Source organism: Nansenia antarctica (genome assembly GCF_963989245.1).
Source record: "Nansenia antarctica genome assembly, chromosome: 16".
Classification (NCBI taxonomy): Eukaryota; Metazoa; Chordata; class Actinopteri; order Argentiniformes; family Microstomatidae; genus Nansenia; species Nansenia antarctica.
Genome location: NC_137686.1, coordinates 1848009 through 1874674, shown reverse-complemented (window position 1 = coordinate 1874674; position 26666 = coordinate 1848009). Strand labels below are relative to the sequence as shown.

General features: G+C 41.7%; 1 protein-coding gene across 1 annotated transcript in view; it reads right to left on the bottom strand.

Moving 5' to 3' along the window:
* st18 (ST18 C2H2C-type zinc finger transcription factor) overlaps positions 1-26666 on the bottom strand; it is a gene marked incomplete at both ends in the record, with an annotated part of 55583 nt that overhangs the window by 4434 nt on the left and 24483 nt on the right. Inside the window, 15 exons of the mRNA XM_080546539.1 lie at positions 1354-1416; positions 1658-1726; positions 1938-2000; positions 2949-3061; positions 4142-4384; positions 7782-7987; positions 8497-8743; positions 14441-14546; positions 14704-14794; positions 15857-15991; positions 17715-18198; positions 18322-18383; positions 22456-22646; positions 23295-23319; positions 24551-24602. Coding sequence (XP_080402665.1) covers positions 1354-1416; positions 1658-1726; positions 1938-2000; positions 2949-3061; positions 4142-4384; positions 7782-7987; positions 8497-8743; positions 14441-14546; positions 14704-14794; positions 15857-15991; positions 17715-18198; positions 18322-18383; positions 22456-22646; positions 23295-23319; positions 24551-24602 — 2150 coding nt within the window. The remainder of the gene's footprint in view (positions 1-1353; positions 1417-1657; positions 1727-1937; positions 2001-2948; positions 3062-4141; positions 4385-7781; positions 7988-8496; positions 8744-14440; positions 14547-14703; positions 14795-15856; positions 15992-17714; positions 18199-18321; positions 18384-22455; positions 22647-23294; positions 23320-24550; positions 24603-26666) is intronic.

The following is a 26666-nucleotide window of genomic DNA, read 5'->3' as shown; positions in this document are numbered from 1 at the left end:
GTGACCTGATCCATCACTCTCCCTCTCTCTCTGTCTCTCTCTCTCTCTGTCTCTCTCTGTCTCTCTCTCTCTCTGTCTCTCTCTGTCTCTCTACCTTCTGTGTGACGCGTAGTTCCCCGTCACGTGACCTGATCCATCACTCTCCCTCTCTCTCTGTCTCTCTCTCTCTCTGTCTCTCTCTGTCTCTCTCTGTCTCTGTCTCTCTCTGTCTCTGTCTCTGTCTCTCTCTGTCTCTCTCTGTCTCTCTACCTTCTGTGTGACGCGTAGTTCCCCGTCACGTGACCTGATCCATCACTCTCCCTCTCTCTCTGTCTCTCTCTCTCTCTGTCTCTCTCTGTCTCTCTCTGTCTCTGTCTCTCTCTGTCTCTGTCTCTGTCTCTCTCTGTCTCTCTCTGTCTCTCTACCTTCTGTGTGACGCGTAGTTCCCCGTCACGTGACCTGATCCATCACTCTCCCTCTCTCTCTGTCTCTCTCTCTCTCTGTCTCTCTCTGTCTCTCTCTCTCTCTGTCTCTCTCTGTCTCTCTACCTTCTGTGTGACGCGTAGTTCCCCGTCACGTGACCTGATCCATCACTCTCCCTCTCTCTCTGTCTCTCTCTCTCTCTGTCTCTCTCTGTCTCTCTCTGTCTCTGTCTCTCTCTGTCTCTGTCTCTGTCTCTCTCTGTCTCTCTCTGTCTCTCTACCTTCTGTGTGACGCGTAGTTCCCCGTCACGTGACCTGATCCATCACTCTCCCTCTCTCTCTGTCTCTCTCTCTCTCTGTCTCTCTCTCTCTCTGTCTCTCTCTCTCTCTGTCTCTCTACCTCCTGTGTGAGGCGTAGTTCCCCGTCACGTGACCTGATCCATCACTCTCCCTCTCTCTCTCTCTGTCTCTCTCTCTCTCTGTCTCTCTCTCTCTGTCTCTGTCTCTCTCTGTCTCTCTACCTTCTGTGTGACGCGTAGTTCCCCGTCACGTGACCTGATCCATCACTCTCCCTCTCTCTCTGTCTCTCTCTCTCTCTGTCTCTCTCTCTCTCTGTCTCTCTCTCTCTCTGTCTCTCTACCTCCTGTGTGAGGCGTAGTTCCCCGTCACGTGACCTGATCCATCACTCTCCCTCTCTCTCTCTCTGTCTCTCTCTCTCTCTGTCTCTCTCTCTCTGTCTCTGTCTCTCTCTGTCTCTCTACCTTCTGTGTGACGCGTAGTTCCCCGTCACGTGACCTGATCCATCACTCTCCCTCTCTCTCTGTCTCTCTCTCTCTCTGTCTCTCTCTCTCTCTGTCTCTCTCTCTCTCTGTCTCTCTCTGTCTCTCTCTCTCTCTGTCTCTCTCTGTCTCTCTCTGTCTCTGTCTCTCTCTGTCTCTCTCTGTCTCTCTACCTTCTGTGTGAGGCGTAGTTCCCCGTCACGTGACCTGATCCATCACAGCCAGGGGTGGGGCACCTGCAGATCGACACACAGAGGGCAAGTGACTCTTGAGTGACACTGCTGGTGACAATGACATCATATTTAGAAGACAAAATGTAATGTAATGCAACACTCCTTAGGTACAGTACAGTATGTCTTTGTCTTAATTAGGGATTTATGTTGGACAAAAAGCACACAATGTACACCAAGGTGAATTACAAACAGGTTACTGAAAAGTCTATAAAAAAAACACAAGACAGTGACTCACAACACATACTTTAGTTCCTGAGAATTGGCTGCCATCAATGATTTGAGAGTCTTGTCAGCCAGGGGACATCCAGAGACACTAGACACAGAAACAGAAAAAGAGCAGAGAGTCCATTGCAAATTCAATTCCAGTCTGAGGGTGACTGATATACAGTCCAATGAGTGCAGAACACATTTAAAAATGTCAGTCTAAGCAGTATATAATACTCACTAATAGAAACCATCCCAATTGTTAGCTTGAAACAGGCCATTATTTACAAGTTGGTGCTAATGTGTAATGTGTAAATTACCTTCGATGTGATGCATAGTTTCCTGTAACATGGCCACTACCATCACAGCCTGGGGTTGGGCAGCTGCAGCAGGGAACACAAGAACTTAGACATGCTACATGCATCAACTAGGGCTTCAATTATTTTTATATATTTTTTAAAACAACTGCAGGTAGTGGGTTTCCAGGCAACCTCGAAATATACTGTCTTGTGAGTCCAGATACAATGCTCAGTTTGAATTGGAATTCACATTGTTTCAGTTTCACACTGTAGGTTCACTGCTTTGGTTAGTGTATAAATCCACACAATTCATTATTGCCACACAAGAAGAATCATGTTCTTACGTTAGCCTGGAAACCTTGTATCTGCAGTTGATTTGAAGTGGCGCTAACATTTTGACCTGATATTGAGTGGCATCGGTGGAAAGTTAGTACTGCAGGAAATTTAGTAGAATAACTGTATCCCCCCCCCCAACATTCAGCTCAGCCATGTCCGTGATGACATTGGTTGTGACAGAAAATAGTTCCTATGTCGGTGTGTGGTGCGGTGCTCACTTTAAACTCTAATTGTTTCATGTAAACTACTCAGTCCTACTTAAAAAGTAGTTCTGCAAAGCCTAACCAATAGAACATGCAGAGTCTAACTAGGAAGTTAAGAGTTGTAAGCTCATATTGTGAGGGAGGATGATGTACGTACACGTAAAAACTCACTTTTAAAAAGATACATTTCCTCTCCACAAGAACCTGCAGACATACCAGTCACAACGATACGTAATATATCATGGGCAGTGGGATAGCTGGTAATAGGATAGATCATGTCTAGAGAATGGCTGTGAGCTTTATCTCACTCACAATACACTGCCCTATTTAGGCAAACTGGTCTGGAATTACACTTTTGTTATGAATGACCATCTGTCCATTGACTTTTTTAAAGGGCAATACCCGTTATACACGCAGATGACTGAATAAAGATGCCCTACGTCTAATTCCTCCTCTTTAACACAACCCACGATCCTTTAACATGACATTATACCTCATCAACTCTTTCTTAGCTTCTCTCAAAAGCATCTTGGTCCTGGAGCTGGACATGCTTGAGTCTCCAGGGTAGTTTTGGTCCTCCAGAGAAGCTTCGTCGAAATCATCCTGCTGACGGACACAACGACATCCCCTTTTAAAGACCCTTTAAGGTCACAACACCCTGTCATCGTCTTGAGTCTTGAACAGGATCAGGACAATGACCTAAAAGTGAATTCTCAATGAAAATGCCCACCTAATACTCTTAACCCACAAGCCCTTGTAGGGTGATTATGCTTAAGGATACTTACAGTAAACCATACATCCATTTAAAGTCATATTTAATCCACACAGTATTTATGATGGATAGCCATGATGTAAAACATGCAGCTTTACTTTTTATTTTTCAAGGACAAGATTCTACGAGCACCAGATGCTGTCGGTGAATTAGATACAGCGCGCATCTACAGTATGTCATATACAGTATGTCATATACAGTATGTCATATACAGTATGTCATATACAGTATGTCATATACAGTATGTCATATACAGTATAGCCTTTTAAATCAACCAAAACGTGGAATACCAGGAACAACAGCTGTGCCAATACTTTCTTTATCAAATGGGTATTAAAGGGACACGGACACGGACAGTGTAAAGGGTAAAGGGACACGGACAGTGTACATTTACCACAGTATATCCCATCATCTCCTATGTGTTCACCTAATACAGTATACCATCTCCTATATATCTCCATCTTCTATAGTAGACGTCTTGTGTAATGTATATACTTTATATTTATTATAGTAGACATCTTGTACATGCTGTATATTTATTATAGTAGACATCTTGTACATGCTGTATATTTATTATAGTAGACATCTTGTGTAATGTATATACTGTATATTTATTATAGTAGACATCTTTGTGTAATGTATATACTTTATATGTATTATAGTAGACATCTTGTACATGCTGTATATTTATTATAGTAGACATCTTGTACATGCTGTATATTTATTATAGTAGACATCTTGTGTAATGTATATACTGTATATTTATTATAGTACACATCTTGTGTAATGTATATACTGTATATTTATTATAGTAGACATCTTGTGTAATGTATATACTGTATATTTATTATAGTACACATCTTGTACATGCTGTATATTTCTTGGAGATGTTGTGGTTTCTCATGTGGCGTTACCTCTTTGTCCTGCATGATGTGTTGAGCATTGCTGAAGTTGAGAGGAGTGTCCCAGGTGTCTGGGTCACACAGGGCCTGGTAGAAGGCAGGGCTGAGGAGCATACTTCCACCCTGGGACAGAGTGGACTCTGGAGGGGACAGGGCGTCTCCCAAAGGCATCTTGGGTGTCGTTCTCAGCTGCTCCCTGCTCTTCTTCATACTCAAGTCCAGAGTGCCGTTCTCATCCACCTGGATGGGTGTGTCCTGAAGGAGGAGAAGCTGATTGGTCACACTCATGATGGGGCAGATGACCCGGGGACACAACAAGCCGTAGTGATGATGGGGCAGATGACCCGGGGACACAACAAGCCGTAGTGATGACGGGGCAGATGACCCGGGGACACAACAAGCCGTAGTGATGATGGGGCAGATGACCCGGGGACACAACAAGCCGTAGTGATGACGGGGCAGATGACCCGGGGACACAACAAGCCGTAGTGATGACGGGGCAGATGACCCGGGGACACAACAAGCCGTAGTGATGATGGGGCAGATGACCCGGGGACACAACAAATCATTGGTGAAAACTTCCTGTATCAGTACCAGTCTCTGTATTCATCAAAATAGAAGTTAGTCATATTCCAATGACTTCAAGAACCAAAATGCAGTGCTTTCAATGTATGCCAATTGGAATTCTACAACATCTAATAATTCCAAATAAAAATAACTTAAATGCACCTCAAATATACATTATTAGACATACATAAGACATGAAGTGATTATCTAACACCGTTCCACAGCGTTAAACCAGCGTTAATTCCTGTTGAACAAAAATGATCACTGGTGTATAGTGTTTCTGTGGCAGCTGTGTCATCTGTTTTCTGTTTTCTAGGACACACAACCAAGATGGCAGCTGGGGGTTGCTGGTTTTAGGTCATCACCATTAAAACAAAAATTAAAAAGCTTAATGTAGCATAAGTTTTCTCACTGACAGATGTGTTACTCATTCCATGCAAAAAAAACGCTATGTGTGCTTACCGCTGAGGTTTTAGAGCATTAAAAGTTTTACCTCATTAAATGCTGAAATCCTGTCGACAAATGAAATCCTGTCTAACCAATTATTCAACGCATATGTCTCATTAAACCCTATATTCCATTATTTTTTTTAGCAACAAAGGAAAGGAGAGCCTTTCAAATTAATTAAATAGGATAATGTTCATGGACGTTGCATGAGACTGTCCACTTTAATTATCTATGGGTGTGATGACATGCGGGGACCTAATCTGGGTGACAGGAGAGGAAAATGAAAAGGTTTCAAGACGGACTGTGGGCCCTATTATGCACTTCATCAATAAGACGAGGCGGTAGATCTAAACTTAAGACGTGGAGGCGTGGTCAAGGCCACTTTGCTATTATGCGTGCGGTAGTGGGCGCCTAAAACCCGGCGCTAAGCAAAGAAATTAGTCATGGGTGTGCTTTGGGCGTCTTCTCAATCAACCCAATCAGCGTGCCAGGTGCCATTCCCTTTAAGAACCGGCTGCGTTGAGTCATTAGCGCTATGCTATTATGGAAGTCCTAAGAAGGAGGTCAGCACGCTTCTCTGCCTCTACCTTCTGAAATAAAGCATTTATACTGTGACCGTAATTGACGTCTTGCCGTGGAGCCACGTGCGTGTTCATGTGTGCCCACATGCATGCGCAAACCGCGGAGGCGCGCTCGTGTTTCAAAACGTGCATGAAGTCTAAACTTAAGAACTTTTCAAACCACTTCTTAGCGATAGGAGCAAAGTCAGGTCGCATAATAGCAGGGGCGCCTAGTGCACTTCATTAACATATGAACACTCCCACAATGAGCAATATATGCACGGGAGTTTTACGTCTTATGTGTGGGCGCCTATCGACACCTGCATAATAGCAGTAGCGCGTATGAAGCGCATAATAAGGGTGGCGGTAGGTCTTAACCTGGCGGTGCGTCTTAATTAACACTTAAGACGGCAAGTTAAGAAGTGCATAATAGGGCCCTGTGTCTCTCATGTTAGGATTTTGTCAATCTCTCAATTACCCAAAGTATTCCCGTCAACACAGTCACCCAGAGTTACCCAGAGTTACCAGTCACCCAGAGTTACGCCCTGGTGTTCCTCATCCTGGGTGTCTTTGCGTAGACCTTCTACAACTCTGGATTCAATGGTTCAGAGCTTGACACATTCCAACTTTTCCCAATCTAATTCTGAATTACTGTGTATTGTGTACTACATATCATATGTAAGATTGATAAAATACACTCATCACTTGTGTCTGATTATAGATCACTCCATGATTCTCTTCTCTTTTAATCGGTAATGTTTTGCTTGAAACAAGCAGCACCCTATCCTATGTGTATTAATAATATCACCCTCCTAAACAGTGATTTGATCAAAGATCAACAAGAGTCACTTTAAAGAGGAAGATTACCCATATCTAATTGACCTGTCTTTCAGATACAATGTTTTTTTAAGGCATCTGTGCAAACTGGCTATCATAATAACACCCCCTTTGTTACTTCTTGGAAAAGAGAAAAGACTTGCTGCGTATCTATAGCATAGAGTATCTAGTATCTATAGCATAGATAGAGTATCTAGTATCTATAGCATAGAGTATCTAGTATCTATAGCATACAGTATCTATAGCATAGAGTATCTGGGGAATTGAACGTTGCTGTCATTCTGAGATGAAAACACCCGTTGAGTTTGTATGTACAGTAAATCAGACACTCTTCCAAGAGAAGTCAACTGCAGAAGAGCGCAGATGATTAACTTGATTAAACTAACACTGTTTTATTCATTCAGTGGGTTGGTACATGGTACGGCGCCACATTCTTAGCTAATCAAGCTGGGATCCAAACAGGGTTCTGTGCTGTGTAGGTGTGGAGACCTTGAATCATCTATCAATCAGAGAATCTGATCAATATTCTGTCTTTAATTACAAGAGAGGACTCATTTAGTATTGAGACATGAGTTGACAGGCTGTCAAACCAAATGCCTAGTAAGGGTAGGTATGACTTGTATGGAGAGGATTACAATTTTCAGAAGATAAAACTAATTTGTTTCGGGTCTTTCCCCGGTAGATATGTAGGAGGTGATTTAAGAGGCCAGGTTTTAAACGGTGCACATTTAAAACATCAGGGAGATTTTCATTTTGTGTGAATACAATATTTCAGCTAATGAGTGCTTTAATGGGTTGGTTTAATTCACAGAAATACTTTTTATAGACCATCTGATAGAAACCCATCTTATCCTACATAATATATCACCAAGCAAAATATCTTCCACCATCTGCGACATGCAAGAAACACTTTCATAGAGGCAGTTTTTGTCGCAAATTACCCTAAAAGTAGAAAAACAAATGCATGACCACATGTTTTACAGAAATGGGTCTAATTGTAATTGAGAAAGAAGGCGGATTGTATTTTTTCTTTTGATGTGATTACACACATTTTCTTTTGTGTACATTAAAGCTTTATAGGGGGGGGGGAACCTCTTGTATGCCTGCCACCAGAGACACAGCTCCCTTTGCCAAAAACAGTCTTTTGATGTGTTTTTTTTCCTTCTCCTTTTTATACACAAATCAGAGTTGCTTTAGAATGACCATATTAAATACCTTTCCAAGTGGTCTAATTTGATTACCTTTGTGGCGGATGCCAGGGGTTGGCCGGTGATGACGGCCTCCATGTTGTTCCGGTAGCGGGTGGAGAGGTTGAGGATGGCGGTGGTCGCCACCGTGCCTTGGAGCCCCTCGCATCCTTTCTTGTAATGGCTGGATGGGCTGTGTCCTCCAGGGGTGGACAGGTGGGGGACGGGAACACCAAGGAAGCCAGGGTACTGTAGAGGTGCTGTGGAACAAGACAGCACACAGCAGCTTACACAGAAGTCAAGGAATAGACAGTTCTATATCATGTATAGGACCCCTTCAGATATACAGTCATGTGCCGCAGTCAATGTGCAACAAGCTTAACGCGTTTGTGTTGTTGTTTTGTTATACTGTGTAGGTGAAAACATAATCCGCCAGTGTTTCAACTGAGAAAGCCTCCTGTTGAAAAAATGTCAGGATATGAAAACTGTACGATTCCACAATATTATATAAATATAACTGTAATAATATATAATGTAATAATATATCCATCTACTTCTTATTCATGCTGACTTTATTTGCGACAGATTTCTTTACATTGCGTCGTCCTGATACAGAGAACATTCTCAACAGAAGCTGGACGTGTCTCGGACGTGTAAAAAAAAAAGAAAAAAAATCCCTTTAATGTGCCATGACATGCTGTTATGGTACAGCCGATACATTTTTTTTTTCTCTCTCCTTTTTGAATTTAATAAAATGTGCGAAACTCACAGTCAGGGAAGTGTGAAGAGATGTCTTGGTCCTGGTTGGGTGCCATAAGTGGTTGCTTGCCGAAGACCTGTGCATCGAAGCTGGCGTAGTCAAAGTGGATCTTGCTGTACTTGTCCATGTCCTTGGTGAGGTTGGCTTGCAAGGCAGCCACAGGGTGGGGGAACCTGTAGTTGTACTGGTTGAACTCAAACTTCTTCATCAGGCCGAGGGGTCTGGGTGGGGACAGAGAGGAGACAGAGGTAATGGACTGCACTTACTGTATATAGCGCCTTTATCCAAAGCCTCTCATTCACCCATTCACACACCAATGGTAGCAAGCTACCATGCAAGGCACTGGCCCGCTCACTGGGAGCAATTTGGGGTTCAGTATCTTGCCCAAGGACACTTCAACATGTGGCCAACCGAGGCTCGAACCACTGATCTGCCAACCTTGCGATCATTAGACGGCGGCATCCATTAGACGACGACATCCTGCACCACAGCCGCCCGCAGAAGGGTTGGGTTGAGACAAGGTGGAGACAGAGAGGTGTTGGGTTGAGACAGTGAGGAGACAGAGAGGTGTTGGGTTGAGACAGTGAGGAGACAGAGAGGTGTTGGGTTGAGACAGTGAGGAGACAGAGAGGTGTTGGGTTGAGACAGTGAGGAGACAGAGAGGTGTTGGGTTGAGACAGTAAGGAGACAGAGAGGTGTTGGGTTGAGACAGTGAGGAGACAGAGAGGTGTTGGGTTGAGACAATGAGGAGACAGAGAGGTGTTGGGTTGAGACAGTGAGGAGACAGAGAGGTGTTGGGTTGAGACAGTGAGGAGACAGAGAGGTGTTGGGTTGAGACAGTGAGGAGACAGAGAGGTGTTGGGTTGAGACAATGAGGAGACAGAGAGGTGTTGGGTTGAGACAGTGAGGAGACAGAGAGGTGTTGGGTTGAGACAGTGAGGAGACAGAGAGGTGTTGGGTTGAGACAGTGAGGAGACAGAGAGGTGTTGGGTTGAGACAGTGAGGAGACAGAGAGGTGTTGGGTTGAGACAGTGAGGAGACAGAGAGGTGTTGGGTTGAGACAATGAGGAGACAGAGAGGTGTTGGGTTGAGACAGTGAGGAGACAGAGAGGTGTTGGGTTGAGACAGTGAGGAGACAGAGAGGTGTTGGGTTGAGACAAGGTGGAGACAGAGAGGTGTTGGGTTGAGACAGTGAGGAGACAGAGAGGTGTTGGGTTGAGACAAGGTGGAGACAGAGAGGTGTTGGGTTGAGACAGTGAGGAGACAGAGAGGTGTTGGGTTGAGACAGTGAGGAGACAGAGAGGTGTTGGGTTGAGACAGTGAGGAGACAGAGAGGTGTTGGGTTGAGACAGTGAGGAGACAGAGAGGTGTTGGGTTGAGACAGTGAGGAGACAGAGAGGTGTTGGGTTGAGACAGTGAGGAGACAGAGAGGTGTTGGGTTGAGACAATGTGGAGACAGTATCTTCTACCTGTGTAGTAACTCGTTTTGTAACTAATGTTGTACTGCTAATTGTACCCTGTCTTATTTGTCTCCCACAACTTGTCACTTGTCCAATTGTCTCACTTATGTCTTGTACTATTGTCAATTTATTTTATCTTGCCTATGGACCTATCGCTAAGCCACACCCCAAAATAGAAAGTATCCAATCATATCACAGCAAAAGTCACGACAGGCAGAAAACTCGGACAAACAACTCGCTTTTTTCTTTTTAAAAGTATATTACTTGCTGTGGTAAATCAGAAATCAGAAATTTGCCAACTCCCACCATTGTAAGTCATTGAATGTCATTCAGTCACGGTCGGTCAGTCAGTCACTGTCAGTGAAGCTTTGTTTGTTTGTCCCAGTTTTCAAAGGGGGCGTGGCTTAGCGATAGGTCCATTACCTACATACTGGCTGTGTTCGGAATAGCATACTAGCATACTACTCATACTAGATATGACATAGATTTGAGTATGCGAGAGCGTTCACACTGTACAGTATGCGAGATTTGAGTATGCGAGAAATTGAGTATGTATACTAGAGTTTCGCAATTATTTAAGTATGATATGACTGGACATTACTGGGGTACTAAATCCCCAAAATGCATTGTGCGTCTCTTCAGTCTCGTCAAACTGCGTCATACAAACTTGTCATACAGCTGTTGTTTACATTGTCCGATAGCCTGGGGACCGAAAGCTCGCAATAAACATCGTTTTTTGCACAGATTTGAGTGTGCAGATGCAGTTTTTTTGCACTCTATTTGATACTCTTGAGCGGCAGCACCCCAGCTAAGTCTGATCACGGATGAGTGGTGGTATTTTCACTATATTGGGAATCTACATGGTGAAATGCATTCTTAGACATGATTACAAAGATGAAATGCATGAAATCCAAGTTTATTCGTGTCCTACACACACCTAGTATTTGACTGCCTGTAGCCCAATCAATAATGATCCCAGTATTGTAGCTTCAGACGGACAAGTTGGTTGTTATTGTGCTTGCTGCAGCAAGCCCATGATATGTTATTGCTATATATATTTATTTTAATCATGTTCTTTTACCAACTGCTAAGACAACAATAAAGTCAGCTAGTTACTTGAGCTAGCTAAAGATATTGGCCCCCCAAATAATTGTACAACTTGTTTAGCAATTATGTTATGATGTTTCTGTCGAACTCCGCAGTGAAGTTATCTAAGCAACGTAGGGCGCGTTCGTAAATTCGCTACCAGAGCACCGGAGCGCACACTGGGTTCAACGTCATAAAGGGACCAGGTAATTTGATTGGACAAGAGGCATTCCATGAGTGCTGATCAGATTTCCAGGGCGAATTTACGAACGCAGCCGTAATGTAGCTAGCGAACAGAAGAGGGGAAAAAAACGTCAGATCAGATATATAAACGGGTTATTTTGATAAACACATTTTGGGAATATATATGGTTATATATATGGTTACTTTCTCACCTGAAAACATATTAAAACTTGACATGTTAACACCAAAATTACAGCTTTTAGCCAATGGAGGTTTAGAATGGAGGATTTAAAATCCCCGCTGCCAGCCGGTGCGAAATGCATTCTGGGAGGCAGTATGCATACTGCAGTGTAAACGGTCGGCTGGTTTTGGCATACTTATTATGAATTTAGTAGGCAGTATTCATCAGAGCAATTGCGCGTCATCTCCCTGTCATCAGAATGTCCACGCCCCTTTTTGGGTGATAGAAGTGTAGAAGTTTGACTGGCGTTCAATGGGAATTTCTGGTCTTCGCTACTTTAATCCGATAAAATAAGAAAACCGTAGTGCTTTTTAGATATTAGGAGCCCAAATCCGATGGCCTGTTAGGCAAACTATTATATAGTGTCGTTGCCGATCAATGATCGACGTCGTTATATAGAGAAAATGAATGAAATAGGGGTTGATTCACCAGAGCAGTCATACGTCATCTCCCTGTCATCAGGGATTTGTAGTTCTTCATTTGATTTGCCGTGTAAATCCCCAGATGAGAGTGTTACATTAGTTTTCTTAAGATAGGATAATAAATAAATCTGTTCAATGGGCATTTGCCAAAGTAGCCTGTTACTAATGTAACACTCTCATCTGGGGATTTACACGGCAAATCAAATGAAGAACTACAAATCCCTGATGACAGGGAGATGACGTATGACTGCTCTGATGAATCAACCCTTATTTCATTAATTTTCTCTATATAACGATGTCGATCATTGATCGGCAATGACACTATATACTGTAATAGTTTGCCTAACTGGCCATCGGATTTGTGCTCCTAATATCTAAAAAGCACTACGGTTTTCTTATTTTATCGGATTAAAGTAGCAAAGACCAGAAATTCCCATTGACCGCCAGTCAAACTTCTACTCTTCTATCACCCAAAAAGGGGCGTGGACATTACGGGAGGGGAAAGTACCCGGATGCGTTGCTCTGATGAATGCAGTATATACTCATTGAGTATGCTAGTATGCAGTATGCTAGTATACCATTTCGAACACAGCCACTGTCTTGTGCTGCAATGTCAGGAACCGAAGCCTAAGAATTTGACTTTCTTACACTTGTGTAATGTGACGTATCAATACAACTTGAAACTGGAAACTTAACTCTATAATTATACTGGTAACAACATTGTATTAACGCACTGTTACATAGCACATTGGTCAATTATTTGTTAATGTATAGCAATGGAGTTCAGCGGTTTATGTTAGGGTTAGGGACTGTGTGATTTCCTAATGACTATGTAACAACATGTTCATACAAAGTTGTTACTAAAATAATGACAATGTTACTACATAGGTATAGGGGCAACTTAATGTAAAGTGTTACAGGGTCAAATCTACTGTATAACATGATGTAGACTGATATGCCCACAAGTGGTTGCGAGAAGAACTGGTCCTGAAGTAATAGACATTGTTGTTTGAATCATATCACTTCTTTTCATGAATTCTGGGATCTGATCTGTGTTGCAGGCTCACAGGCATGTTGATCTGATCTGTGTTGCAGCTCACAGGCATGTTGATCTGATCTGTGTTGCAGCTCACAGGCATGTTGATCTGATCTGTGTTGCAGGCTCACAGGCATGTTGATCTGATCTGTGTTGCAGCTCACAGGCATGTTGATCTGATCTGTGTTGCAGGCTCACAGGCATGTTGATCTGATCTGTGTTGCAGGCTCACAGGCATGTTGATCTGATCTGTGTTGCAGGCTCACAGGCATGTTGCATTCTGGGATCTGATCTGTGTTGCAGGCTCACAGGCATGTTGTCTGGGATCTGATCTGTGTTGCAGGCTCACAGGCATGTTGTCTGGGATCTGATCTGTGTTGCAGGCTCACAGGCATGTTGTCTGGGATCTGATCTGTGTTGCAGGCTCACAGGCATGTTGCAGGCTCACAGGCATGTTGCCCAACTAATTAATTTAGTATGGGTGGGCACTCTGCCCGCGATGTCTACAGAGAACAAAGAGTTCTGCTGCTTTATCTCCCTAATAGAGAGGATCCCATAGGACGTACAACCATCGCTTAATAGGAACACGGAGAAGACATGTTTAGGTTTTGAAATATAATAATAATAATAATTATTATTATTATTTCTTCTTATAACACGTTGAATAAACACCTGACACCCAAAGTCTGTCTGTCTTAATGATATGATATTGATATGGAAATGAATGATAAACCAGCAGATACAAAGATACATAACAGAATCTTTGTCACACATTTTTGACATCAAATTGTAGCTTGAATGTTGGCTGTATGGTTCATGATATCATATTCATTGGTTCCTTATCTCGTTAGACCACACAGTCCTTAGTTTGAGGCTAACAAACATTTCCCTAAAAAAGCTTTTGCACATTGGGTAGTTGTGGAGAGGTGTACCTCTCTGTTCAATCAGGTCATTTATTGCCAATATTTCTGTCTATTTCGGGGACCTACTTAGCTTGAGAGCTCCCCAAAGGTCCAATGTTCTACATAGTTACTTTAATGGGGTGTTAAACCTGGGCAAATGGTCAGTTACTTTAATATGGTGTTATACCTGGGCAAATGGTCAGTTACTTTAATATGGTGTTATACCTGGACAAATGGTTACACCTTAACTGCTCCTCCTGAGACATCTACTACCCCCAGCACTGCGTCTCCTGAGACACCCGCTTTCCCCTTTACTGTGTCCCTCAAGACTTCTACTGCCCCCCCCCCCCTTCTGTACTGTTTCTCTGTTTCTCCAGTGTCTATACAAATTATTATTTTTTTAAATGGTACTTTTGGTTTTTGTTTCTTTTTGTTCCTTCTATCACGGAGACTGCCAATGGCCCCGGGCCTGAGCTGGATTACTTTTCCTGCTACAACTGGTGGATTGATGATTCACTTGCTTAGTCAAATGTATTGATTGTAAGTCGCTTTGGAATAAGGCGTCTGCTAAATGCCAAAAATGTAAATGTAAAAATGTAAATGTAAATGGTCAGTTACTTTACTGTGGTGTTATACCTGGGCAATCGGTCAGTTGCTTGTCTGCATTTGGGGCTCTCCTTCTGAGGTTGGGAGACCTTGACTGCAGCAGCGATCGGGCACCCTGAGAGGCTGGACAGGGAGGAAGTCAAACACATTAGTGGTGTCATCCCCCCCGTCTACACACCGTGTTACTTTCTAATGGGTCACGGACCCCTGCGGTACGTACCTCCGGTGTGTGTGTGTGTGTGTGTGTGTGTGTGTGTGTGTGTGTGTGTGCGGTACGTACCTCCGGTGGGTGCTACGGTTACTGTTGACGTGGCCCCTCCCCGTGCACCCAGGGGTGGGACACTTGAGGACGTTCTCATGCATGGCCAGGACTGGAGACAAGGAGAGGGAACAGTGGATCAGACCATCGGATGAGTAGAACGAGATGATAACCAGCGTTGATTACCAGTCATAACAATATCAGTGAGGAGAACATCCACCAGAGCCATGAGAGTATCAGGAGGGAAGACTGCAGAATAATAATCTATTCACATGGTTTGTGTTGAAAACTGTAGTCTGGTTCTATGTTTCTTGACGATTCAATCCAGACATTCCAGTTGAGAAACCCTGGTTACAGTGCCGTGATCCACACCATTGGGCATATAAGCATCTCTAACTAACAGGGGTTTCCATTGTGACAGTGCACTGTGAGTTGGTCTCAAATGTAAATAGCTTAGCGACGGTAAGAATACAACAAGAAACAGCTAATTATTTTTGTTCAAAACATTCACATTGTTAGAGTTCCACTCAGTATCCTTAGGAACTTTTCTTTTCGGTGCACATACTGTATTTTCCAATTAGTTTGCAGGAGTTCTCTATTTATTTTTCAATAGCGCGTTAGCGGTAGCAACCCCTTTGATTTGCAAATACTGCCTCTGGTCTAAGAGCACATGCTTTCATACTGGAAAAAAATTAATTACTTTTTCTGTTCCTTTTGTAACATTACTGTTTAATGTTTGTTATGTTACATTTAAATGACTAAACTACAGGCAATAAAACTCTTTCAATATTAAGAAATCACAACACACATTACGAAAAGAAAAAAAGAAAAAGGTGACAAGTTTCAAATATCAGCAGTGTTATATATGTGTGTGTTCAGTGTTATATATGTGTGTGTTCAGTGCAGTACAAGCAACATGAACATTCAAATTATATTTCCTAATTATATGATGCTGCCACTATTTGATAACATTTAAACAGCTTTTATTTGGACATCATTACTTTAAAGCAGTTCTAAGAAATGTAAAATCACCATAGTACACTTTGTGTGTGTGTGTGTGTGTGTGTGTGTGTGTGTGTGTGTGTGTGTGTGTGTGTGTGTGTGTGTGTGCCATACAGTTAGTGTGTGTACTGTATGTACAGGATGCGTATCTGTTTGTAGATGAGGGACTCACTCTCAGGGGGTACTCTGACTTTGTGGGGACATCCAGACAGACTGCGATGGTGAGGGTACAGACCAGTAACATGTCCGGTCCCATCACAACCTGGGGTCGGGCACCTGATGTCCTTCTTATCTGTTCGTGGGGAGTCTAGAAGGAGAAGAACCAAAAAAAGAATCGCAACAAGGTTCATATGTCATTCGATTTACTGATGTATTGACCATGTTATCTTATGTTACTGATCTATTGACCATGTTATCTTATGTTACTGATCTGTTGACCATGTTATCTTATGTTACTGATCTGTTGACCATGTTATCTTATGTTACTGATCTGTTGACCATGTTATCTTATGTTACTGATCTGTTGACCATGTTATCTTATGTTACTGATCTGTTGACCATGTTATCTTATGTTACTGATCTGTTGACCATGTTATCTTATGTTACTGATCTGTTGACCATGTTATCTTATGTTACTGATCTATTGACCATGTTATCTTATGTTACTGATCTGTTGACCATGTTATCTTATGTTACTGATCTGTTGACCATGTTATCTCATGTTACTGATCTGTTGACCATGTTATCTTATGTTACTGATCTGTTGACCATGTTATCTGATGTTACTGATCTGTTGACCATGTTATCTTATGTTACTGATCTGTTGACCATGTTATCTTATGTTAATCACCTCGATCCTTTCTTTGTTCCTAGAGACGAGCCGTGAAAGCAGAGCTACAGTAAGTGAACATGTAGGAGCTACTGTATGGAGTGGTATAGACACGGAAGAGACATACAGATACTACTGTATGGAGTGGTATAGACACGGAAGAGACATACAGACACTACTGTATGGAGTGGTATAGACACGGAAGAGACATACAGACACTACTGTATGGAGTGGTATAGACACGGAAGAGACATACAGATACTACTGTATGGAGTGGTATAGACACGGAAGAGACATACAGATTGCAGTGTCATGGAAAGCCAAACGTGTTTAAAATGCTTCTATTAATCTGTCATTTTAGTTAAGGCTGGAGTCAACACCAGGCACTCACTTATTAATGCCCCATCGAAAGATTACCTCTGGATTATACATTTAGCTGCAGTCATTTGAAGAATCAGTGGAAAAAATGAACGGTACTTTGGGCAGATTTGAGACTTTTCGCCATGGTTAAATATTTCAGTGGATTCCTATCAAAATCCAATATTGTGAGTAGTAGCAATTCCATCAGAAGATTTTGTTATTTTTTATTTTAGTCTGATTATTTATTACTTTGCTTGTTGGCAAAATGTTTTGGTACTTAACCTCTCTGAATATTGTTCTTTATTATGTCTATGTTCTGGAATGCCTCATCATTGAAATCACAAGTGGTTTCTTTGATTTCTACTATAGATATACAGAATCAGGTGATTTCTACTATAGAAATACAGAATCAGGTGATTTCTACTATAGAAATACAGAATCAGCTACGTTTCTAAATAAAACTATGTGCTACTGCATCATATTTTATGCCTAATACTGTCTTTTACTTAAGATAAGTGCAGTATCCCCTTTATATGGTTCCAATGTATTAAAAAGAAAAAGAAATACAACAGAAAAGTCATCTTTACAAGCCATGCTGATCAAGAGGCACTAGAATTCTTTTTTAAAAGCTATTTGAGAAATACCATTGATAATACTATTTCTATGAATCTTCAAATAACAAATATCTTCTGTCATAAGACGTTTCTCTGTAAAGCAACCTTGGGTCCCCTGAAAGGCTATATATAAATGTAAGTTATTATTATTATTATTATTATTATTATTATTATTATAGTTATTATAGTTGTTGTTGTTGTTGTTGTTGTTATTATTATTATAATACCTTTGCCTCCGTGTTGATAGGCGACCCTGGGGTCCAGGTCCAGCAGCCTCTGGTGCCTCCTCTCACTGGTCATCTGCTCATACAGGAGCCTGTCCATCTCCCTGTAGGCGTGGTGCAGCACCTGCCTCTGCTCTGACTGCAGCACCATGGCCTGCTCCAGCAGACTCATATTCACCCTCCCTCTGTCCATGTCCAAGGCTCTCTCCTGTAGGCCCAGCGCCCAGCCCTCCAGCCGGGGGGGCCTCTCCTCCTCCTCCTCCTCCTCCTCGCTGGGGTCAGGCCGGTACCTCAGGCCCTCGGCCTGGAAGGGGTCCGCTCTGCCCACGTAGCTCCCCAGGTCAGAGTCGCCCCCCAGGTCAGAGTCGGGGTCTCCTGTGGTGCGCTGGCTGTCCCTGGGGTCTTCTCTGAGGACGTGGGAGCTGTGGAGCCGAGCGGCGTGAGGCAGAGGCTCCAACCCCCCCTCTCTGCTGTCTTCATACGGGCTCTTGCGGGGCGATAAGCAAGGGACACTCATCCTGTCCCGGCTTTGGTTTTCTTCTTCTTCTTCTTCTTCTTCTTCTCCTTCTTCTTCTTCTTCTCCTTCTTCTTCTTCATTTCGCTCGTCCACCTCCTCGTCCTCCGGTCGTTCCGAGGCGACAGCCTGGTCTTGGGGAGAGTCGTCCGTAACAGCTTCAGACCATCCAAAGGAATCGTGGGGGTTTGCTGTTTTTGTGTCTTGGCGACCATTTGTGTAGGGCACTGTGTGAGTTGAGTCGGGTTCTTCATCTAAAACATAAGGACAGAGAAGCCAAACTATGTTGTCATTGTTTGTCATTGTTTGACTGAGTACACATGATAAGGTTCTGCATCTTTGGTACGAGACAAAGAGAGTCACATGGCCACATTAAGCTTTTACTCCATAGAGTTTCTACTGATGTTCAGTGTTGCAAATTGTGTGACACTTTTTCATGCGCAACATCTTGAGAATGCATGTTTTGTATTTTGTATTACTAAAACAATTGGGGAAAAATGGGTACAGTACTGTAATGAAAATTATAATAGTATGGCCGGTGATTGCCAGCTTTCTAAGCAATTCCTCAAGTACATCTTAGATAATACCCAAGCCTAGTTGAACATGAACCCTAGAGATGAAGCACAAGACTGTCTTCTTCTTACAAATGTCCAATCAGAAAACAACAACTTGATGCAGATTTTGGAATGACCAGATTATGGCAGGATTTTCATGGCTTGTGCCACTGAACATTGGTTCTGAGTAGTTAGGAGGGTTTAGACAAGCAGGGCTTCATCATGTTATGTAAACTTGCAGTCATTCATGCCAAACTCATTTAAGAACCCATATTTACATGTACAGATAAGACCCAAGAAAGTGGCCAAAATTGTCCTGGAAAAGAATTGAACAAAGAAAAACCCCAAGATGACACTGTGCCACTTGATAGAACTATAATAAAGAAAGATTTCAAATATGAACATTATGATTCCAACCTCAGTGAGAAATGGAGGTATGTTGAAAGCTTTGGAGATAGAACCATGCTCATACACACCCAATGTGTTAATGGTGGGGCTAATGTTTGATTTGAATATATCATAATCTTTCAAATGGAAAGGGAAAAGTGTAGATCCTGAGTGATAATCAAATCCGTTTATTCTCCTCCTATTTCTTCTCTTTATCTGTCTTTTTTGTTGCAATACCTCATTATATTGAGTGCACCTACTAATTGATTTTTACATTGATTTTTTTTAATACTCAAACCTTTTAGAATTCTCCAATGATTTACTGGTGGGCATTATTGTTGACATATCAACAAGTTGAATGTACAACAGAAATGCGCTGGAACAGAAAAATACAGTATACTTTTGACATTAAATTAGAATTTATATTTCTAGCTAGCTAGATCAGTTTAAGTGGAACATACAGAGTACATTGTAGGCCTTTTAGCCCCCCCAAAATGCATTTTATGCAATAACACCCCTGATTATATTAAGCCATGGTCAATGATTAACAATGGAAAGCTATCTGGGTTGATTCAACAAAATATCTTTTGATCTGCAAAAAACATTGAAAGACGTATTTGCTGCTAAAGCTCTTTAGGCCATAAGGGCATTTCATCCAAATAAATCATAATAAATCACGAGTAGGGTCTGCTGTAGATCCTTCCTCTTCACTTGCTAGTAGCCTGCATCGGGAAGTGGGATTCAATAGTTGATGCTAGATTTGGGAACCATTTAGGATCACACTGCAGGCTGTGGATGATCAGGACACAGGCATGGTCAGACAGCTAGTTATTAAGGGCCATAGTCAAACATGTAATCCTCATAATAGAGCTGCTACATGCCAACAGAATACAATAGCTCTGACCTAATATGGCGTTTCCAAGCCCAAAAATAAATCTGGCTTTAGAAACATTTGACTTTGTATTTTGCAAAATGTATACATTTACTGTGTACTTGTGTGATGTTTATCAAGACCTGGATACATGTAATTATAGGTGAATAAGATTTTGGGCAAGCTACTTTTTATTTTATTTCAAAATGGATCATGAGACATGCGTTGATGTTATTCTAAATAGAGGGGGAAATAACTGTCTGTTCAAAGATGAAAAGTTAGTCAGTTATGCGTAGTTACAATTAACAGAGGTACTTGACTTGATTTTTGTCCAGATGGATGCACAGGCCTGACCAACACAGACACACACGCACGCACACACGCACGCACGCACGCACACACACACACACACACACACACACACACACACACACACACACACACACACACACACACACACACACACACACACACTCACACACACAGAGTGAGGAAGTGAGGGGAGGGGGGAGAGAGAGAGAGAGAGAGAGAGAGGTTCAGTGAAAAAAGACACAGGGTAAAAAAAAATGTTGGATCCTTCCTGTGGTTTATGTGTTGGAACAGGTGAACAGTTTGTACTCCAGAACAGCCATTACCGCTCTGCAGCAGGGTAGGAGCTTGGCTGGAGTTGAACGCAGTACCGCGGCTCAACCAAATGAAAGGATTAGTTTTCCCTCTTTTTGTCACAAAATGCAGATATGAACGTAATCCCGATCGATTATTTTGTTGTTGTTGCTGTTGTTGTTGCTTTCCATTCCACCACCTTCCTATATTCCCACACAAAAAAAGCTCAAGATTTTGTCATAAAAAATGTGACGTTATACGTCATTTCCTCTGGCTTCATGTGTTTGTCTTATTGTATATTTTTTATTTTTAAACCAACTTTTTCTTGCAGAAAGGTTATAATACAAGTATGTGATGCTAGATTGATCTGGGTGGATAAAAGCGCGCCTTTAGACAGAGACCTTGAGAAGGAGCAATGAAACATGGAAAGTTTTCCGAGACATAACTGCTGGTGAAGCAGTGCAAAAAAGGGTTACGATAATTCTAATCTAATGTGAACCCCATAAATAAATAAATTCCATTTCCAATGAATCCGCACAATTCATTGAGCTACTCTCTTGGTCCATTTAACTACCCACATGTGTACTATAATGAGCTGTAGACATTATGCCTAATTATGTATATTTGGACTGTGTTAGAGGGCTTAACAAAAGCTTTCGAAAGGGACAATTACGTTTGTTGCTTAGTTACATCGTTAAAAATATACCAAATAAGGTCAGATTATAGTGGTGAGAATGCACATGTAGACCATGGGTATTGTTGCCAAAATGCTCAAAATTCAATTCATTAGGAAATGTTTTGCTACCGGAGAAGACAGTGCTTTAAAATGAAAGAAAACACAAACGTTGTTTTTAGTCGGTGTTGATTAATGTTTACCTAGCTGTGTGTGTAGTGCATATCCTTTCATATAGCTGAGCACAATTAAACAAATAAAAAATTAACAAAGTACACACTAGCTTGGTCTCTTTTCATTGTACACATATGGGCAAATAAACAATACATACTGTATACATAAGTAATAAACAATACATACTGTATACATAAGTAATAAACAATACATACTGTATACATAAGTAATAAACAATACATATACATAAGTACAAACACACTTTTGATGGGAAAGTAGGGGTAAAATGCACCGATGTTAAGGTTAATCAGAATAACGTACCGGTATGTATAATGTATCATGTCGTATGACTCAACTGTACTAATTCAATCAATTGCAGATAACAGGTTTCTAGGATAACTAACTGACTCCTATTGTACAGCAAGAAAGCAAACTAAATTTGAAACACAATCACTTCTCAGACATTGATTATTGCTGCACAAGAATAATCAAGTTTTGGTGTTATCCTGGAAACACGTTATCTGCAGTGATTGAATTACAGCCTAACTAAGTTAAACAGAACAAACATCAACGGCTTCAATTCCAATGAGAGAAGGCCAGTGTATTAGAGAAGGCCAGCGTATTAGAGAAGGCCAGTGTATCAACCATTTCTGAATAGCTTTTCAAAAAAACACATCAGACAAAAAAAACAAATGAGGATCCTGAAATCTGGCTCTGTGGGAAAAAAGGAGGGAAACCAAGCCAGAAAATATCATGGCAGATCAGCTGTCAAAACTTCAATCTGAGGACGAGAGACAAAACTAATGTGGACCCAGCAGTGTCGTCTTTCACTTCCAGTACACAATGACTGGGTCTGCTGGCGGGCCCGGGCGGGCAGAGGGAGGCAGATATGAATGCAACAGATGGGATTTTAAAATTCAGCGTCAATTGTTCGTCAAAACAGACAAAACAACAGGACATCTGTTTACCTGCTGGAGTGTCAATGTTTCTCGGCTCGTCTTTGTCCCGCAGAGCTGCCAGGTCCGCTCCCCCCTCCCCGCGCGCCTCGCTGGGGCTGTAATGGCGAGGCTTCATCAGGAGGGACTTCCTCTTGTTGACGGGGGCGCCCTGGACCCCGTCCTGGGCGCTCCTCTTCCGAGCCGCCATGGGTCCATATGAACTGAGGTACCAGCACAGATATGAGGTCAAATAAAAGCAATGAGGTCAACTCAATTCTCCTTGGGCTATGGGTTGGGGGGTCAATTCAGATTACAATTCCTTTCAAAGTGAATTGAAATTGAATTAGTGAATTGAACATTGCCCGTTTTCATGTTCCATAAAAAATGATCAATAGTTATATTATAATTGAATTTCAATTCACTTTGTGCAGTAAAGGGAATACACATTTGAACTGACCCCCCCAAAAAATCTCAAGTGAACTTCAACTTTCTATTGTCAGTTTATTGGACATGGTACTTCACAGCACTCAGAGAGGGAACAGCAAATGTTTCGTATGGCTAGAATGAAAGTAGGTTGAATTGAGTGTAGCAAAATGAGCAGCTATTCTTAGCTCAAATAATTACTAAAGACCATTGAAGTAAAGAAGTACCAAAAAGCAGCAAAGAGCTACAGGCAAAGCCAATTATACCTGCACATCAAGATAACAGCATTGGCAACATACTACATTTACTATGGGACAAAGGACTGGCATTTTCATTTGGTAAGTAAGGAAATAGAAACTCAGGGTGAGCTGGAGGATATCCTGAAGTGTTTCTGCTCACAGAGAGGCTGTGAACCCTTACCTCACAGAGAGGCTGTGAACCCTTACCTGGGCGTCTCAGTGATGCAGTCAGCTGGCAGAGAGAGAGAGAGAGAGAGAGAGAGAGAGAGGCAGAGACAGAGAAGTGTTTCTGCTCACAGAGAGGCTGTGAACCCTTACCTCACAGAGAGGCTGTGAACCCTTACCTGGGCGTCTCCGTGATGCAGTCAGCTGGAACTGTCAACAGAGGCAGAGGAAAGGAGAGTAAATAGTCATGTTTACATTTCCACTGTGGATGACTCAGACCTCTGCCAGGGACATGGAATCCTGATCAAAGATGAGATCTAACCCCTGGTTCTGGGTAACCAGTTATGAAATACAACTACTGTACTGTGAACTCACTGTTTTTACATGATTTTGTGGTTGATATTAAACAAAATGAGTTTTTCACAATCTCTCTATATACTGTATCTATATTTTTTTTTTACAAATGTATGTTGTTTTTTGTTTCTAGGATCAAAGTGGAGACTCCTCTGTATTGATCTGACAAGCCTCTCTGGTTTAGCCTGCTCTCTAGAAGACTCTACAAGCCTCTCTGGTTTAGCCTCTCTAGAAGACTCTACAAGCCTCTCTGGTTTAGCCTCTCTAGAAGACTCTACAAGCCTCTCTGGTTTAGCCTCTCTAGAAGACTCTACAAGCCTCTCTGGTTTAGCCTGCTCTCTAGAAGACTCTACAAGCCTCTCTGGTTTAGCCTCTCTAGAAGACTCTACAAGCCTCTCTGGTTTAGCCTCTCTAGAAGACTCTACAGTAGCTCATCCTCGTGACAGCTCTGACAACATGATCTAAAAAGGCAAATGGGTTTTCCCAGAGGGTGCAAATGCAAATCTCATTCACAGGTCTCAACGTATTTCCCATGAAGCACCACGAATAATAAACCTTCCATGAATTTCCCAGACAACGTAATGGCTCCGGTGTGTGAACAAGCAGGCCTCAAAAGGCTCTGAACACTTGCATAATGACATACCCAGTCTAGAGGGTTTCAATCACACATACATGATATACAGTATATGCACTCCTTAACTAATTTGAGCCAGTGTGGCAATTTAATGAAGTCATTCCCCTCTGAATAATGTAATGGGTATAGCTGGCTCTTCAAATCACTAAGATAACATAGAAAACTGACAGTTGTAAAGTTGGATTGTTGAACTGTTAATCCCTGGCCCCATAGGTTTAAGTGGGATGTACCAGTGAATTACGGAACCAAAAATATCTCAGTGACAGCAACGTGGTTGCTTGAGCACAGTAGGGTTGTTGAAGCTACTCACCTTTGACACCATTGCATGTTTGGAGTGTGTTTTCGTCACCTTCTGAATCCATCTGTGAACAGAACACGCACTATGTAAATGTGTGTAATCGAATCACAACCAAATGCAGAGTTTGTTGATTTTTGGATTCGTTGGATTGGGAGCAGAATGCTGGACGTTCATGCTGGATTCATCTAATGTTTGACGCCACTCTGGTTACAGCTTACTGTTTAGCTGTCATTTCCAACCCCTCCTAGCTACAGTATAATGTCTAGAACATTTGTATTTGCGTTTGAACAATGTATCGCATCTAATCAGGAGAATATGATCAAAACACTAACAGAAGCCGGTACTATGTAAAAGCAAAATACCAAACGAAGGTGAGAGAAAAAAAAAAACTTTTGTAGGTGAGAAAAACATAATAATGCGATATAATGACATTAGAGTGCGGTTGGTGGTACACACAGTGTGTGTTTAGACCAAACTAGTTGTTAAAATACATCCACTCTCCCTCGCCATTGCTTGTGGGTCCCAAATAAAACCTATTAAAGGTAATTATTCCGGGCTGATGGCAGTGTATAGTGGTCACAGGCCAGTGAAATCTGTGAGTCAGAGGATATGCTGTTACTTTTCCTGGTAATGGGAAACATGACTCCTCTCTCTGGTTTGCTGCTGTGATTGAAGGCAGTGACCTGTCATACATTTATAATAGGGGAGCAGGTGTGGCAGTGATGGACCTTAATTTCCTTTAATAAACCTTTTATGTGCCACACTCTTAATGCCACGCCAGGGCCTCTGAGGGCCCGCTCATAATAGGTTCATTACTTTTGATTACTAGAGCCTATTGAGACAAACAACTCCCCAACATTATAGATTACATTCGGTATAAAAAAGAATGCAGCCTATTAGTTCATTCCACTTTTCCACATTGTACACACTATGATAAACAGACAGATACTCATATACACACACACACACACACAAACAGACTTTTTGCCATTTTGTTTGCATAAAAAGGTAGAATTTGGACAGAATTATGTAATTGTTGGAACACTCATGAGAATGAAAAGAAATTAAGTCCAATTCAAATGCTATTTTCAGTGTACTTGTTTTAATATCACAGGTTCTACATTAAGCACCTCTGTGTTCCAGTCATTATGTAAATGTCGCTGTTTAAAACACGTATTCAATAGTTGATCATAACCTCCTGTACCATCACACTTTCATTAAGGCTAATACCTTATTAATTCACATCAAACTAATTCCTATCTCTAAGTAAAGCCACAATATTGTGTACACAGTATAACACATTTAATATTATTTGATTTTGTAACCCAAGATATAACACATTATAACTCATGATAGGCATGTAGGATGTTTTATAATATCATGCGTGTTTGTCTATAAGACCTTTTTTCAACTGACGGAAAATGCCTCATAATACCTAAGGATCATTATGAGATTACATTATACAGCACATGCTTATACACAGATCTTATCATGTGCTAAGGACACATTACAGCTGTACAGTATTTATATTCATTCAATATCATTATTATCACCACAACAACGTATCATAACAGCATCATAACAGCTGCATTCAACATGTCTGGATAAACACTCAATGACATGATAGTTCAAAACACCTGGAACTATTCAACCTAACATGGAAAATGTGGCGATATTATATAGCTTGAAAAAGACAAAACCTTTGTGTTCATGTATATGTCATATTTGTGGGCGGCATCGAGGCTGTGAAGGTCTTGAGCATTATGCTTTTGACACCTATTTGACGAAAGCTATCGGGGGGGTCCTTAACAAACTCAAAGCTGTATTTAGATACGTTGAAGAGAAATGAGAAGTAATGGGGCTACTAGAAAAGCTTCAATCCACATTGGCTGGAGGAGACATGGAGAGACTGTATGACGTTCAAAGAGTATTTACACAACCAGAACAAATATAGTATATACTAGTCAAATAAGGGCTTGTTTGTATTGAATATTGACTTCACTCACAGAGTTGAGATTTGTTTGTGTCATATATATTCTTGACACGGCATAATGGCAGATTCATGATGGATCATCATTCTAGTATTAAATATGGTGTAGCGACTGTAAATAAAACACTAGCATATATC